This window comes from Mobula birostris, chromosome 12, assembly GCF_030028105.1.
Source record: "Mobula birostris isolate sMobBir1 chromosome 12, sMobBir1.hap1, whole genome shotgun sequence".
NCBI lineage: Eukaryota > Metazoa > Chordata > Chondrichthyes > Myliobatiformes > Myliobatidae > Mobula > Mobula birostris.
Window position 1 is genome coordinate 113,842,479 of NC_092381.1, and position 18,445 is coordinate 113,860,923.

Consider the following 18,445-nt stretch of genomic DNA (forward strand, 5'->3'; position numbering starts at 1 on the left):
CACACAAATTTAAAAAATTGTTAAAAGGTCTGCAGTACACAAGCTGTCCAAACCCAACCCATTGCAACTCTTAGGGTATTTCACTCAAGCTCCATTCTCTTATTTTTGATCACAAGGCATAAAGCAGAATTCAGCAATTCGGCTTACTAAGTCTGGTCCACTAATTCCATCATTACTATTTACTAGCAATTTGTGTGCATTGCTTTGGATTTCCAGCATCTGCAGATTTTCTCATGTTTATAATTACTGTTACTTCTGATTTTTGTTTGGGAAAATAGTGCAACAGTTTGGGATTGTGCTCCACTACAGTCACTAACTAATCCGGATCCTGCCTCCAATTGCCCCACCACATCTACAGCAGATATGTATGCCAAGGAGGTGCCACATCATACTTGTGCTTCAGGAAGGCCAATCAATATACTTTAAATCATCTAAGGCCAGCCACAATTTTCTTCTTAGTCTGACTTTCCTATCTTCACCGCTTCAACCTTTAAGTCCACTCCAAAAATTTTGTTCACTGTCAATCTTAAAAAAGGCTTAAATTTGTGTCTCATTCAGTCGGTGGAGTGGGAATAACAGAAACAAAGTAAAATTTTAAATGAATTGTTTTTATGCCATATGATGTGTTTCTGCACAAGTACCTCTGAAACAATGTTGTATGAAATTAGAAACCAAATTCGAAATTAGAAAACCAATTCCCCTCTGTTATAATGGTGACAGTAACATTATCATCATGTGCCGTGTCATATGATGTGGACGATCATGGTCTTTCCATGACAATGATTGTTCCTGGCAAATCTTTCTACAGAAGTGGTTTGCCATTGCTGCCTTCTGGGCAGTGTGTTTACAAGATTGGTGACCTCCCCACCCACAATCAATACTCTTCAGAAATTGCCTGATGTCAGTGGCCACATAACCAGGACTTGTGATATGCACCAGCTGCCCATAGGACCATCCACCACCTGCTCCCGTGGCTTCACGTGACCCTGATCAGGATGGGGGTGGGGGTGGGGGTGGGGAGGGTGCGAAGCAGGTACTACAGGATGGCACGGCAGCATAGTGGTTAGCACAATGCTTTACAGTACCAGCAACATGGGTTCAATTCACACCATTGCCTGTAAGGAGTTTGCAATTTCTTCCTGTGACCATGTAGGTTTCCTCTTGGTGCTCCAGTTTCCTCCCATAGTCCAAAGATATACCGGTTGATAAATTAATTGGTCATTGTAAACTGTTTTGTGATTTGGCTAGGATTAAATGGGATTGCTGGGCAGCACATCTCGAAGGGCAGGAAGGATCTATTCCGCACAGTGTCTCAATAAATAAAATAAAATCGTTCCCTCGCTTTCTCCCTCTGCCCATCATCCCTCACCTATCCCCCACCAATACTTGCTCCACTCCTCTCCCACCACTGGATGGTGGGGGTCCTCAGCAAGGTCCCACCACCATTTTTATGTTTGCTATCTGCCCTCCTTCCAAGCCTGAAAGGTCTCAACTCAAACCCTGACTGTCCATTTCCCTCCATCGATGCTGCCTGACCTTGCTGAGTTCATCCAGCATTTTGTGTGTTGCACCAGACTGCAGCATCTGCAGATTCCTGTATCTCCATTATTTCTTACTGGAACAAGGCTCAAATAAAATGTAATAAACATCATTTTTAAGTAATCAAATCTGCCAGAGACCAATGTTCTGCCCCCAAAGTTATTATTCCAGGTCCATATATTCAATGGCAGAGCTGGGAAATGCACAAAAAAGAAAAGCCTAGAAAAAGCAGTGGATCAGCCCAGTCCATCACAGGCAAAGCCCTTCGCACCAAATGAGCACATTTACAAGGAGCGTTGCCACAAGCAAGTAGCATCCATCATAAGGACCCCCACCATCCAGATCACGCTCTCTTCTCACGGCTGCTATCAGGAAGGAGAGGCAGGAGCCCCAAGTCACCATCCAGGCCACGCTCTCTTCTCACAGCTGCTATCAGGAAGGAGAGACAGGAGCCTCAGGTCACCATCCAGGCCACGCTCTCTTCTCACGGCTGCTATCAGGAAGGAGAGACAGGAGCCTCAGGTCACCATCTAGGCCACGCTCTCTTCTCATGGCTGCTATCAGGAAGGAAGGACAAGAGCCTCAGGTCATACACAGCCAGGTGCCAGCAAGCTCCTGACCTGGATGGGTACTTCAGTCACCTCAAACTGAACTCATTCTACGGCCTATGGACTCACTTTCAAGGACTCTATAACTCATGTTCTCAATACTTTTAATTTATTTATCGTATTTGACAGTTTGTCTTTTGCACGTTGGCTGTTTGTCCATCTTCACTTGTGTGCGGTTTTCATTGACTTTATTGTATTTCTTTATATTTACTGCAAATGGCCACAAAAAAATGAATTTCAGAGTGGTATATGGTGACGTATGTACTTTGATAAGAAACTTACTTTGAACTTGAAAAGTTTTTTTAATGAGAGTATAACAGCAGAATTAGGCCATTTGGCCCATTGAGTCTGCCCCACCATTTCATCATGGCTGATCTATTTTCTCTCCCAACCACAATCTCCTGCCTTCTCCCCATATCCCTTCATGTCCTGACTAATCAAGAATATATCAACCTCTGCCTTAAATATACCTAATGACTTGACCTCCATTGCTGGCTGTGGCAACAAATTCCACAGATTTACCACCCTCTGGCTAAAGAAATCCCTCATCTTCATTCTAAATGGACATCCCTCTATCCTGAGGCTGAGCCCCCTGGTCACAGACTCCCCCCACCACAGGAAACATCCTCTTCACATCCACTCTATCAAAGCCTTTCAACATCTGATAATGAAGTAACCTTTAGAAGGTCAACCATTCATTGTGCGTTTAGCATTCTTTGTGTTTCTACAATCCAGAATGTGTCACAGAACCTCACTCAATTGAAAATTGATACTAAGCCTGTTAAAGGAAGTTTTAGTGATTCAGAAGAATTGGTATGTGTAGGGTTCTCAGTAATATTAGCTGGACTGTTACCTGTTAATTGCCTATTACAAAATGAAGTGTTAAACTAAAATGGTCTTCGTATTGTTAACTGCTGAGCAAGGGGTTCTCTGTAACGGTAATGTTTGGGTTATAGAGTGTGATAATGGAAATTGTATTCATTTGTTAGCAAATGTTATGTTATCTTGTATGTGTATGCTGAGTTGAGGAGCGCAGGCATTTAGGGAGGTGAGCAGACAGGACGGACATGCGGGGAACGGACAGCGGTTCCAGGGCGGCAGATACCAGACCGCAGGGGTTCGGATGGTGGCCGGAGTCTCGGAAGGACGTTGGGGATGGAATCGGAGGTGTGAGCTCCAACGTATTAAAATATTATGTGCACAAAACTGATAAGTTACTTATGCGGCGCCTTTTCTTTTAGTTGTTGCTGCTAACCCATCAGCAAAACTTGCTATAAAGTATAATTCTTTACTCGTATTTGGTATATTGTTTAATATTTGTGTCTTGGCTGATCATTGGGTGCCTCACACCGTATCCGCACCTAAGCATTTGCACTGTTTGGCGGGGTTGATGGCTATTCACCCTAGGCAACGGGAGTCAGTTGGGGCAAAGGCCGTTACATATGGAATGAGTCTTATCAAAAAGGGCAGATTGAAATAAAAAGCAGAGGAGTAACGGAATTTCCAAACTACAAGGCCTGGGCTACTGAAGGGATAGCCACCGACCAATTCCAATTGATCAGTGTAGGGAAGGAATCAGGGATGCTCAGAAACTAAATTTGAGATTTCAGAGCACTGCTGGACAATGGAAAGATAGGACACACCTTAAGTACTTAATACTCTCTACTCTACTGCCCGTTACGCTGCTGGTATTTAGGGCAGCAATGAAGATCTTCCATCTCTGGTGTGGTCAGGGCATCCTTCACTGTGTTAGCAGTTTTCTCTTCATTTTCACCACTGTCAGTCTGCAAGTCTCAGAAGAGTCTCAGGAATACCATCGTACTCAGATGTAGAAGGGTACTTCATTGCTGTTTCTGTAACCATTCTGTTTGGCCAGACAGCGTCGTTAGTCCTGAGATGAACCCCCCCCCCCACCCCCGAAACAGAGGACAGATGGACCAATCTTAGTCTGGGCCTCCAGACTCACCAGGACCAACACACTCAAACAGTAAGGCTGATCACTAACCCACCCACAGAGTCAACTGACACTCCTGTGTCTAGCGTCACTTTATGGACATACAATCAACCTGGTTGGTTTGAGTTGTACTCCAATCTTGGCAATCCAACTGATAATGTTTCATCACCATACAAGGAGACATCATCAGTGTATTGTTCACTTGTGGTGTGTTCTCTGGTCATCATTGTGGCGTAGGGAGGGGGGCCTCGTTGCTCATAGTTTGCACATTTTCCAAGTTATTTCATATATATACTTCTCACTTTTAAGATTACAATTGATCACTTTAGTAGGTCCACTTGACATTAATAAAAATATCTAATTAGTCAATCATTTAGCAGCAACTCAATACATAAAAACATGCAGACATGGTCAAGAGGTTTAGTTGATGTTCAGACTAAACATCAGAATGGAGAATGAAATGTGACTGAAGTAACTTTTAACTGTGGAATGATTGTTGGGACCACATGGGGTGGTTTGAATAACTCAGGAACTGCTGATCTCCTAGGATTTTCATGCACAACAGTCTCTAGAGCAGAGGTTCCCAACCTTTTTTACGCCATGCGCCAATACCATTAAGTAAGGGATCTGTGGACCTCCGGCTGGGAATCCTGCTCTACAGTTTTAACAGAAAATAGTGCCCACAAAAAAAAAAATCCAGCGTGTGGCAGTTCCGCGGCACACAAAAAAACCTTGTTAATGACAGAGGTGAATGGCCAGACCGGTTGAAGCTGATAGGAAGGTGACAATAACCCACATACTACGTGTTACACAGTGGTGGGTAGGAAACCAAGGACGCTCACCATCCATTTTAGCACAGCACAGTACAGACCCTTTGGTCCAAGATGTTATGCTGATCTTTTATTCCAAGATCAATCTTACCCTTCCCTCCTATGTATCCCTCCATTTTTCTGTCATCCATGTGCCTATCTGCCAATAGATTACAGAAGCATTAATGAACTCCAACTGACTTCAGTGGACGATGGAGATGGAAGGTCATCAATGGCTTATGCTCCACCTAGGAGCTAAGGGTGCAAGTTAGTAGGTATGTGCCGACCTAAGAATTTCTTAAATGCCCCAAATGCTTCCATCATCACCCCTGGCAGCGTGTTCCATGCACCCACCACTCTGTAAAAAAAAGAACCTTACCTTTATCATATCCCCCAAACTTTCCTCCAATCACCATAAAATTAAGCCCCTTCATATTTGCCATTTCTGCCCTAGCAAAAAAAAAGTCTCTGACTCAATCTATGCCTCTCATCACCTTGCACTTATCTATTAAATCACCTCTCATCCTTCTCCTCTCTAAAGTGGAAAGACCTAGCTCGCTCAACCAATCCGCATAAGATCTCTAATAAAGGCAGCTTTTCAGGTAAATCTCCTCTGCATCCTCTCTAAAGCTTCCACGTCCTTCCTGTAATGAGGCAGTCAGAACTGAACACAATACTCCAAGTGTGGTCTAACCAGAGTTTTATAGAGCTGCAACGTTACCCCACAGCTGTAATAATTTTATTAACAATTCCATCATCCAATCCAAACAGGCTCTACTGGGTCTGAATAACACCTGCACCATTTTAGAGAATGGAACTTTTAAACAAAACCTTTAAGTGAAGAGTAACACACAAAATGCTGAAGGAACTGAGCAGGTCATGCAGGATCTATGGAGGGGAATAAACAGTCCACATTTCAGGCTGAGACCCTTCATCAGGATTTGAAAGGAAGGGGTAGAAGTGGTGCAAGGGGAGGGAGTACAAGCCAGCAGGTGATAAGTGAAACCAGGTAAGGGGAGAAGGTAGTAATGTAGAAGCAGCTGTGCAGGTTGACTCTATGGTTAAGAAGGCATACGGTGTATTGGCCTTCATCAATCGTGGAATTGAATTTAGGAGCCGAGGATTAATGTTACAGCTATACAGGACCCTGGTCAGACCCCACCTGGAGTACTGTGCTCAGTTCTGGTCACGTCACTACAGGAAGGATGTTGAAACCATAGAAAGGGTGCAGAGAAGATTTACAAGGATGTTGCCTGGATTGGGGAGCATGCCTTATGAGAATAGGTTGAGTGAACTCAGCCTTTTCTCCTTGAAGCGGTGGAGGATGAGAGGTGACCTGATGATAACTTCACTGAACCATGCAATGCAAAGGTCTACCAGGGGTTTCCAACCTATTTTATGCCATTGCATCTTACCATTAATCAAGAGGGTTCGTGGACCCCAGGTTGGAAACTTCTACATTAGAGCAATTAAGGAGGGGGGTGAAATTTTATAAATCATCTGCAGCTGATGAACTACACCCTAGGGCAGGGATTCCTAACATTTCTTATGCCATGGAAAGTTGGAGTTGGGGCTTTACACTTTGGGTCCTGGTAGAGTCACCCATGCCAAACAGGTCAAAGGGTAGAGGCCAGACTAAGAGTGGCTCATCAGCCCTCTGGTTTTGGACAGTTCAGCTCAAAGCTAACCACCCTGACTGCTGTTTCCTCAACAACTTTGTTTGACCAATGAAGAATGCTTCTACATCCGAGTGTGACGGTATTCCTGAGTCTCTACCCAGAACTTGCATGCCTGACAGTAGTGAAAACCGAAAAGATGCTACTGACACAATGAAGGAAGCCCTGAAATGGAGGATCCTCACTGCTGCCCTAAATGCCAATGGCAGTACGTACTCCTTACATTAAACAAAGGTCTGTGGACCCCAGGTTGAGAATCCCTAGTCTAGGGGTTTGAATGAGTTGGCTACATAGGTACCAGATGCATTGGCTGTCAGCTCCAAGATATTCACAGAGCAGTAGATAGCACGTGCAACTATTTAGAAACAACAAAATGGGAAAACAAAACTAACAGCTAACTCTTCACTAAAAGGGAAAACAAGAATCTAATCATTAAGTAACAACGGATAGTTAAAGGATAATAATAGGATTGACAACGTGGACTGATGAAAAGCAAAGCAGATTTAGCAATTTTTTTTTTGAAGGCTATAACTGGTACAATAAGTGGGGAACCAGATGTAGTTATGAAACAAAACAAAACAAGAGGGCAGGGATTGAGGAAAGGGAAGGTCAGTGCAAATATACTGAGCTGCATATCGAGGAATGAACTGTAACAGTAGGATGCACAGAGATTTTCAGGTTTGGAGGCCATGACTGGTGGAGTGCTGTTGGAAATCAGTGCTAGGATACCATTTAATGATATCGGAGGATTGCTCTATGTGCTTCAGTAATTTGGATATTATACTTAATCCACTGGTCCAAGTTTGGCAATGGTTCGCAGGAAATGATAGGGCACTGAGAAGTGGTACAGAACAGAGGGATTGGGGAATGCAGAACCATAATTCCTCAGAAGTAGAGTCACAGGTAGTCATTTGTTATGTGCTGTGTCATATGACAAAGGCAATCATGGTCTATGCATGACCATGATTGCTGTTGGCAATTTTTTCTATAAAAGTGATTCGCCATTGCCTTCTTCTGGGCAGTGTCTTTACAAGACAGGTGATCCCCCCCCCAGCCATTGTCAATACTCTTCAGAGATTGTCTGGTGACAGTGGTCGCATTACCAGGACTCGTGATATGCACCAGCTGCTCATACGACAGCCATCACCTGCTCCCATGGCTTCACTGCCCCTGATGTTGGGGGGGGGGGGCGCGCTGAGCAGGTGCTACATCTTGCCAAGATTGACCTACAGGCTAGTGGAGGGAAGGAGCACCTTACACCTCCTTCGGTAGAGACAGATCACCACCCCTCCATGCTTGGTCACCGATAGGGAGGATTGTAAAGAGAGCTCTTGGGCTGGTTGGTCTTCATAAATCAGAGTATTGAATACAAGAGTTGGGATGTTATGTTGAAGTTGTTTAAGATGTTGGTAAGGCCCAATTTGAAGCATTATGGTCACCTACCCACAGAAAAGATTAAGATTGAAAAAATACAGAGAAAATTTGCAAGAATATTGCTGGGACTTGAGGACCTGAGCCCTAGGGAAAGGTTGCACTGGTTAGAACTTTATCCCCTGGAGTGCAGTGGAGAGGAGAGAGGGTACAGATAGAGGTAAAAAGAGAGGGTACAGATAGGGTAAATGCAAGCAGGGCTTTTCCCCACTGAGGTTGGGTGAGTAGTGGATGTGGAATCAATTTTAATATTTAAGAGCAGTTTGGATAAGTACATGGATGGGAGTCATTGGGAATAGGCAGAATAATGGTTCAGCACAGACCAGATGGGCCTATGACACAAAGCTAGACAGCAGTGTAGGTTATGAAGAGGATCCGTAGAAGCGTCAGAGGGATATGGACAGGATAAGTGAAATGGCAAGGACAAGGCACACTGAATATGTTCAGTTTGGCAGATAACAGATAAAACTCAGTACTTTTTCTTTAAAATGTTGAGAGATGTTGGTGTTCAAAGGTACTTTAGTGTCTTGCTACATGAATCAGTTAAAGCTAACTTGTAACAAGGGCAAACAATCAGGAAGTAGAGAAGAACAAAAGCATACAGGGCTTCAGCAAGACATTGTGTGCTGATCTATTCTCCTGATCTTGGGAAGGATACACTCAGAACAGAGGGATAGCAAAGGTTCTGTGGATTGATTCCTGAAATGAGGGAAAATTTGACCTAAAGACTTGACTCTCCAGGAGCTTAGAAAAATAAGGGCATATAGAGTTCGATGCCTGAGCTGTCTGTAAGGAGTTTGTATGTCTTTCCCGTAAACTGCGGGGCTTTCCTCTGGTGCTCTGGTTTCCTCCCACAGTGCAAAGACATACTGGTTAGTAGGTAAATCGGTCATTGCAAATTGTCCTGTGATTTCTCCTCACTGCGCTTTCTAGGATCTCACCATCTCAAAACAAGGCATCTGCTCATCAGGACTTAGATTTGAGGAAGTTCTTCAGAGACAGTGGGAACCCCACAATGAGGCCACCCTCAGTGTGCAGGAGCAACTCCTTATACTTAGTCTGGGTAGCCTCCAACCTGATGGCATGAATATCAATTCCTCCTGGTTTAAAAAAATTGCTTCCCTCTCCCCGTTCTTCTATTCCCCATTCTGATCTCTTACCTCTTCTCACTTGCCCATCACCTCCTCCCGGTAACCCTCCTCCTTCCCTTTCTTTTGTAGTCCAATCTCCTCTCCTATCAGACTCCTTCCTCTCCAGCCCTTTACTTTTTCTACCCCTATGCTTCACCTATCACCTTCTAGCTATACTAGCATTTGAGTGCAAGGTTCTGGATCTCAGGAAGGGGAAGTTGGGAGAACACATACTAGTCTTCATCAAGGAAGGTGTCAGCAGAAGAAAGGATGAGCAGCTTCAAGTTCCTGGGTGTCAACATCTCAGAGGATCTATCTTGGGCCTAACATATTAATGCAATCATGAAGAAGACATGACAGCAGCTATGCTTCATTAGGAATGTGAGGAGATTTGACTCTGGCATATTTCTACAGAAATGGAGAGCATTCTGACTGGTTGCATTACCGTCTGGTATGGAGGATCCAAAGCCAGAATCGAAAAGAACTGCAGAGGGTTGAAGTCAACTCAGAGCTGTAGAGGGCTGCAGTCATGATCATGAGCACTAGCCTCCCCATTATTGAGGATATCTTCAAAGACCTGAACCTCGATAAAGACACACCCATCATTAAGGGCCCTCACTGTCCAATACATGCACTTTATCATCTGAAAGATGGTAAAAGAGACTGAAGACACACACATACTGTTTTAGGAACAGCTTCTGCTCAGATTTCTGAATGGTCCATGAACACTACCTCTTTACTACTTGGTGTTATTTATTTTACATTTCTTACTGTAACTCTAATTTTTTGTGTTTGGCACTGGATTGTTACCACAAAACAAGAAGTTCACAACATGTCCATGATTCACTGAAGACAGGTTAAGAAAATTTTAAGAAGGCTCATTTATTATTAAAGCATGTATCCATATCCAACTCTGAAATCTGTATTCTCCAGATTGCCACAAAACAAAGAACATGAAAGGTGTTCAGAGGACCCACCCCACCCCGTACAAAAAAGAATGATATCCCAATCATCAACCCCCCCCACCAAAACTCCCCTCCCCCACACTGATAACTAACAGAACATCAACACCCAAACACGCTCCCCTGCACAACAAAACCGAAAAGGAATAGGCGATTTTAAAAAGTCTGAAAAAGTCCACAGTCCATGCAATAGTCCAATTCATAAACGCAGAACCACGATACCATTCTACAAGATCACTGACATTCACTGAAAGAGAAGGTCACCAAATGAGGCAGAGAGGCCTACCTGCCTGCCACAGCAATAGGCTGCTCAGTCTCCTCCGGCAGCAATCAAAAGGCAGGCAGTCAGGTTGAAACTCTCGCATTTCCGCATTTGCCTCGGTGTCTCAATTTTCCGACACTTTAGTCGGCGATTAATGGATGTTTTAAACGACAAAGTGGAGTCAAACATTGGCTTGCATAGCACCTCAAAATTTCTTTGTGTCAAGTACAGGCTGGTTCCCTGGAATCATCCCAGATCTCAAAACTGTAAATTACAGTCCCAGAAATGCATTTAAGGTGAAAAACAGACACAAAAGTAGTACAAGAGATATTTTCGTGAGCTATCTGGAAGATGTTGATCAAGGGAGTGTTGTACGCTGACACCATCTCGACCACAAAGTTTAGCAATCATACACATGGATGTCTGCAGATGCTCAAAATCCAAAGCAACACATACTCACAATGCTGGAGGAACTCAGGAGATCAGGCAACATCTATGGAGAGGGATAAACAGTCGACGTGTCAGGCCAAGGTCCCTCTTCAGGAGAAGGAAGGGGAGAAGACACCAAAAGAGAAAGGTTGTGGGGAGGAGGAGGAGGTTAGTTGGAAGGTGATGGGTAAACCCAAGTGGATGGGAAAAGTCTGGGGCTGGTGAAGAAGGAATCTGACAGGAGAGGAGAGTGGACAATAGGAGAAAGGGAGGGAGGAGGGGACCCAGGGGGAAGCAAGAGGCAGGTGAGAAGAAGTGAGTGGGGAATGGGGGGGGTGGTGATAGAATTTGTTCATCAGATGGAGAAATCAATATTCATGCCATCAGGTTGGAGGGAACCCAGAATATAAGGAACTGCTTCTGCAGCAAGGGTGGCCTCAACCTGACACCAGAGGCGGCCATGGACTGACGTGTCAGAATGGGAATGGGAATCAGAATTAAGATATTTGGCCACTTGGAAGATGGTATACTAAGGGAATGAGGTACACGGGGTTGGTACACTAACAGAACAAATAAATATTAGACACATCCTTAATGAGTGGCAGAGCACTCAAATGGCTTAGCACAGTTTCGATCTTCTTTAATCACTACAAGTAATCAGCAGCTGTTACTTTCATCCTCATTTTATCAAATCTCCTTTTGAAAGTTAATGTTCAATTTCTTCAACTGACATTTCCCTCCAAGAGGATCAGACCTTGTCACTGGATTTGGAGGCTTGCGTGCCTCAATGACCAGCAGCTATGTTGGCTGGAGTCAAGGGTTTATTTTCTGACTCTTGGCTGGGTCACCCATGCCGAACAGGTTAAAGGGTGGAGGCCAAACTAAGAGTGGTTCACCGGTGCTCTGGGTTCAGCTCAGGGTTAACAACCCTGACTGGTAAAATTGTTACAGAAACAGCAATGAAGAATCCTTCTATATCGGAGTCAGGACGGTATTCCTGAATCTCCACCTGAAATATGCAAGACAGTCAGTCAGCCGAATTGCTGACATGATGAAGGAAGCTGTGAATGCCACCAGAGATGGAGAATCTTCATTGCTGTCATAAATCGCCAACTGCATTACAGGCAAAAGAAAAACTAACATTTCTGAGACACATGTACTCTATCACAATCACTCTGCCAATGGTACCACTCCACAAATTATGGTCATAGAGTAACAGACCACAGAAACGGGGCATTTGGCCCATCTAGTCCATGCCAAACTGTTATTCTGCCTAGTCCCATTGACCTGCATTTGGACAACAGCCCTCCATATACTTCCCATCCATGGGTTTTTTCAAACTCTTCTTAAATGTTGCAATCAAACAAGCATCCACCACTTCCACTGGAAGCTTATTCCACACTCTTTGTACTTCATACTTCATTGTCGCCAGACAATTGATATAGAACATACAATCATCATAGCGATATTTGATCCTGCACTTCCTGCTCCCTGGAGTAAAAATCGATAGTAAATAATAAAAATTTAAATTATAAATCATAAATAGAAAATAGAAAAATGGAAAGTATGGTAGTGCAAAAAAACCAAGAGGCAGGTCCAGATATTTGGAGGGTACGGCCCAGATCCGGGTCAGGATCCGTTCAGCAGTCTTATCACAGTTGGAAAGAAGCTGTTCCCAAATCTGGCTGTACGAGTCTTCAAGCTCCTGAGCCTTCTCCCAGAGGGAAGAGGGACGAAAAGTGTGTTGGCTGGGTGGGTCGTGTCCTTGATTATCCTGGCAGCACTGCTCCGACAGCGTGCGGTGTAAAGTGAGTCCAAGGACGGAAGATTGGTTTGTGTGATGTGCTGCGCTGTGTTCACTATGTTCTGCAGCTTCTTTTGGTCTTGGACAGGACAACTTCCATACCAGGTTGTGATGCACCCTAGAAGAATGCTTTCTACGGTGCATCTATAAAAATTAGTGAGGGTTTTAGGGGACAGGCCAAATTTCTTTAGTTTTCTCAGGAAGTAAAGGTGCTGGTGGGCCTTCTTGGCAGTGGACTCTGCTTGGTTGGACCAGTCAGGTCATTTGTGATATTGACCCCGAGGAACGCTTCAGTCTATGACGTCAATGAGGAATCAGTTTGTCCTCAGGGCCACACCTCAAAAAGGCGCTTCTTCCAAGTCGTTCCTGGAGATCCTGTGTCGTCTTCTAATACCTTAAGTGTTTGCCTTCAGGCTCCTTCAGCTTTCACCCTTAACCAATGACCCCTAGTTCTAGTCAAACCCAATCTCAGTGGGAAAAAGCCTGCTTGTATTTATCCTGTCTATATCCCTCAATTTTGCATAGCATTCCATTTTTTGACAACACCACAAATGTGTGCTCTTTGGTTACCAACAACTGTACACTTGAAACAATTTCCTATTTATAAAACATCTTTCTGATTTTGAATATCATATCACTCCACAACTTTTTTTCGATCCTCAAGGGAATACTTCCAACTTTCCTGCTCTTTCTGCAACCAAAATTATTAACTTTCGGTACCATTCCAGTAAATCACATCAACTTCCCAAGGCACATCCTTTGTAAAAAGAATAATGGCCAGAAGTAGCTTCTTAAAGTTGTTATAGCCAGGGGTAGTAATGAGGATAAGCTCCCACTATCTTTTAAATGCTCCCAATGACATGCATCTCAAATAGCCTCTGACAACCACATCCAGCTCCTGGCCTTGACGTGTGACCTAGCTACTAAGCCTGGCAGTACAGTTTCTACTGACAGAAGAAGAGGCAAAGGCGGATTATTGTCCCTTAGAACCAGACAGATGCTTCAGGCAGATGGCTCTTGTCGGCCGTGGTTGGCAGCTGATCTTGGAGAAGGAAAATTCTGATCTCAAACATTTGCTGCCTTATGGCTATATTCACTCATGGGGGAGGCTTCGGGAGTACACCCTCGAGGGAAAAATCTGGAGCTGGAGGCCTAAGGCAGACTTGCGTTCAGCTCAATGCTGACTGGCAACTCCCACAATGCTGCTGGTGCCAAAATATATCGGTCCCGGCCATTCTTTTGGGCTTGCCAGATGCATGGAGTGAGGAAGCCTGTTACGTGGGCAACAGCTTGCTCTCCATATTGTACTGGCATATCTAGACTGCTAGAATACAACATCCATGGTTGATCCTGACCGACACAGGCCTCAGATCACAACAATCTAGAAATATAGAAAATATGTGCAGGAGAAGGCCATTCGGCCCTTCGAGCCTGCACTGAATTGGAGTCTGATCATTGTTTTATGAACAGTTTAGCCTAGGATGCAAAAGTTAGTTTTAAACAATTTCAAAAGTTGTTGAAGAATGCCTTTCACATCCTCAGTTCAGATGTCAGCTGGACAGGAAGCTTTGCCTCTCTGGGCTGAGTCCACTTCAGAAACTTGTATGGGTGAGCAGAGGTCAACGGTTCAATTTTATGTCAGAGAATATATACAGTATACAACCTGTAGTTCTTACTCTTCACAGACATCCTCAAAACAGGAAAAACCCTTAAGAATGAATGAAACATCATAACCCCAAAGCCCCTCTCCCATATGCACAAGCAGCAGCATAAGCAATGACTGTCCCCCAGCAAATCACAGACACTCCTCCCCATACCATGCAAGCAACAGCAAGACCCCAAATAGACCTTGATCTACAGTCCATCAAAAACTACAGTCCATAACCCAACACTTCATTATTCATAGAAAGAGAGGTCACTCCTGCAACAACGACAGCGGGAGACTACAGCTCACTGTTCCCACGTTACAATCTTCTGCTTTGCTTCTCTGAGCCAACTGACTCGAGGACTGACAGGCTCTAACTCTTCATCAAAGAGAGCGAGAAGATCACTCGGGTACAGCATACTGCCAATCAAGCAGCCACCCTCATTTTGTCCCCCTAAGCATGTATGACCTAGATGAAAATGTAGATGGGTGGATTAGTAAATTTGCAGATGATACCAAGATTGGTGCAGTTGTGGATAGTGTGGAAGACTGGCAAAGAATAGATCAAATGTAGATATGGTCTGAGAAATGGTAGATGGCATTTAACCTAGATAAATGTGAGGTGTTGCATCTTGGGAGGGCAAATGCAAGGAGACAGTACACCGTTAAGGGCAAGATCCTCAACAGTGTTGCTGTGCAGGAAGATCTTGGGATCCAAGTTTATAGCCCTTTGAAAGTGGCTTCACAGGTCGCTAAGGTGGTTAAGGCCATTTATGGGATGCTTGCTTTTACTAGTTGAGGCATTAATTTCAAAAGTCAAGGGGTTATGTTGCAACTTTACAAATCTCTGATTAGGCCACTTCTGGAGTATACAATTCTGGTTGCCCCACTAGAGGAAGGATGTTAAGGCTTCGGAGAGGGTGCAGAAGAGGTTTATGAGGATGTTGCCTGGTTTAGAGGGCATATCCTATCACAAGAGGCTGGATAAACTTGGGCTGTTTTCTCCAGAGCAGTGGATGCTGAGGGGAGATCTGATAGAGGTTTACAAGATTATGGGAGGCATAGACAGAGTGGACAGAGAGTATCTGTTTCCCAGGGTTGAAATGTCTAATATCAGAGGGCATGCATTGAAGGTGGGAGGGGGTAGGCTTAAGGGGGATGTGAGGGGGTAAGTTTTTTTATTCAGAGTGATGGATACGCTGCCCAGTATGGTGGTAGAGGCAAATATTTTAGAGGCTTTGAACAGACCTTTGGAAAGGCACATGGATGTAAGGAAGACAGAGGCATATGGACATAGTGCAGGTAGGAGGGTTAAGATTTCGGGGAGAGGGGTTTGACTGACTTTTTAGCTGGTTTGGCACCCAACAGCCTGCTCCTGTCCTGTACTGTTCTATGTTCTATGTTCTCCTTACCTTGGGCCAACATGTCGAATTCAATGAAGAGTGCGATATGGAACAGTTCCATTGCGTTTTCCAACCTGGTTTCGCTGTCCTTCCCTGATTCATCCTGCACTTCCCTCAAACTCCCTGTAGACGGGCTGAATGGTAGGACCAAATCCAGGTCCACCAGGTCCGTGTACATGCAATGCAAAATAACCTTTGCATACTTCTTTGGAATGATTGCCTCGTTCAGAACAATCCTGGCTGGGGTCTGCAGGGTCCGGTCTGTGGTTTCCTCCCCGCTGCGGATCCGCTTCTGGAGGAGGTTGCGGAAGAACGGCGAGCGGGCGCAGAGGATGGCCTTGTGGCAGCGGAAGTCACCTTCCAGGCGGCACCCTTCGAAGCCGTCGGAGGCCTCGGGGCTGGAGGTGAAGCTGAGGACCGCGTCGTAATAGCAGCAACTCTCCAGGAGGCTGTAGATGTCAAAGTGAAGGGCATTGGGCATGCCAAACTCCTCACTGAGACGCACTAGGATGTCAACATTTTTGATCTGGGAATCTCGCACGCCAAACTCTCCACTGTACAAGTAGTGCAATAGCGAAGACAATATCGGTATGTCTATGCCAACAGTGCTGATGTCCATAACCAACTCCGCACGGTCCAGGTTAGACAGGAGCAGGGTTTTGAAGAAAGGGCACCGCGCTGCCAGGATGGCGCGATGGACAGGAAAGCATGTACCCTGGAATATCAGGTCCACATCCGTACAGTACTTGAACTGGTACAACTTGGCCAAATCCTCATTTAAGCGGCTGGCCTCTGGCCTGGCCACACATGCTTGAATTGCCAGCTCCTTCACGGCCAGAGCTGCTTCATATTGCTTCACCAGCAGGCCCACGTCTCGCACATCCCAGCTGCAGAGGAGCTCCCGCATGTGCTTGGCATGGTCAGCCGATTTGGCCGACTTGCGCCGCCTGAACAGCTTCTTCTTCAGCAAGGCAAGGTTGGAGCTCTTCTTCTTCTCGCGCTTGTCCTGGCCCAGCCCAGAGACGCAGAGCTTCCCTTCCAGCTGACATCCGAACTGAGGATGCGAAGGGGATTCTGTCCAAAGACAAATAAATCGCAGGTTACATAATTTCTTGTCAGAGTGAAGCAAACTTTGTGACAACAGAGTTAAAATAACTTTGCGGGGCGACACGGTAGCGTAGTGGTTAGCACAACACTTCACAGTACAGGCGGGGGGGTGGTGAGAGGATGGTATGTACATGAAGCAAACTGCCAGAGGACGTGGTCGAGGCAGGTATAATTACAACACTAATAGACAGATAATGTGGGAACTAGGGAGCATGGCTTATGAGGATAGGTTGAGCCAGCTAGGATGTTTCTCTTTGGATTGAAGAAGGATGAGAGGTGACTTGATAGCGGTGTACAAGACGATAAGAGGCAGAAATTGAGTGGATAGCCAGTGACTTCACCCCACACCCCCCCGCCAGAGTAGAAATGGTTAAAACAAGGGTACAAAATTTTTCAAGGAGTTGGGAGAAAAGTATTGCTGGGGGAAAGAAATGTCAGAGGAATGGTTTTGTGTTCTCTTTTTATACACAGAGTGATAGATGCATGGCTTAGTTGGACCAAATGGCCCACTCCCATACTGTAGAATTCTAGGCGTCAGCACCAGGGAATGAAAGACTTAAAAAAAAAAATCAAAATTAGGTTTAATATCACTGGCATACGTCCTGAAATGTGTTGTCTTTGTGGCAGCAGTACAATGCAATACATAATCATAGAAAAATAATTTGTGAACTACAGCAAATACACAGTGTGTGTGAATGTGTGTGTTGCAAAGACAGAAATTAAAAAATGAGGCAGTGTTCGTTCTGAGATTGGATGACAGAGGGGAAGAAGCTGTCCCTGAACTGTTGAGTGTATCTTCAGGTTCCTGCACCTCCTCCTTGATGACAACAACGAGAAGAGGACATGTCCTGGGTGATGGGGATCCTTAATGATGAACACCACCTTTTTAGAAACACATTATGAACTGAAGATTATCATACTGAATACCATGACAAAAAATTTACTTATACCTTCAAAAAAACAGGCGGATTTAAAAAAAAATCCATCTGATTGGATGAACAGGGCCTCAAATTAGTATTTAATCCAAAACTCTACATCTCCAACAGTACAGCATTTCCTTCGTCCTCTAGAACATCAACCTATTCTTGCAGAACCTCTGGAATTCACTACCTGCAGCACCATGGAGATCAAATCACTAAAATATAGATGATCAGGAAACAGATCCATTTTTGAAAGGTCGCAGGAGAGCGTGCTTTTGGGAACGGTGGGGTGAGGGGGGTGCATTTCAAACAGGATCCAGCTGAATGATGGGGTAGAACTGAGGGGCCAAGTGGCCTACTCAACTCTAATTGCCTTAAGTTCGTAGCTTCGACCTCTAGGTCTGGGATCCACAAGCCTTCTGATGTGAGAGATGGGAAGGGCCATCAGCTGACCAAGATAATATCTAATACGAAAGGGCATACATTGAAGGTGAGAGGGATAGGTTTGAAAGGGGATGTGAGGGGTAATTTTTTCTCCCCCTCAGAGAGTGGTGGATGCCTAGAATGTGCTGCCTGGTATGATGGTAGAGGCAAATACGTATATTCGAGGTTTTTAAGAGCCATTTAGATAGGCACAAGAATACAAGGAAGATGGAGGGATATGGACATTGTGTAGATAGGAGGGGTTAGTTTTTGGTTTTTTTAATTTACTTTTTAAGCTTATTCAGCAAAACATTGTGGGCTGAAGGGTCTGTTCCTGTGCTAA

The 18,445-nt window shown here is 44.7% G+C and overlaps 1 protein-coding gene across 3 annotated transcripts in view; it reads right to left on the reverse strand.

Moving 5' to 3' along the window:
• LOC140206209 (BTB/POZ domain-containing protein 7-like) overlaps positions 1 to 18,445 on the reverse strand; it is a 172,867-nt gene that overhangs the window by 114,990 nt on the left and 39,432 nt on the right. For all 3 annotated transcript variants that reach the window (XM_072274518.1, XM_072274519.1, XM_072274521.1), the window contains one exon: positions 15,662 to 16,726. In XM_072274518.1, the coding sequence (XP_072130619.1) occupies positions 15,662 to 16,726 (1,065 nt within the window). The remainder of the gene's footprint in view (positions 1 to 15,661; positions 16,727 to 18,445) is intronic.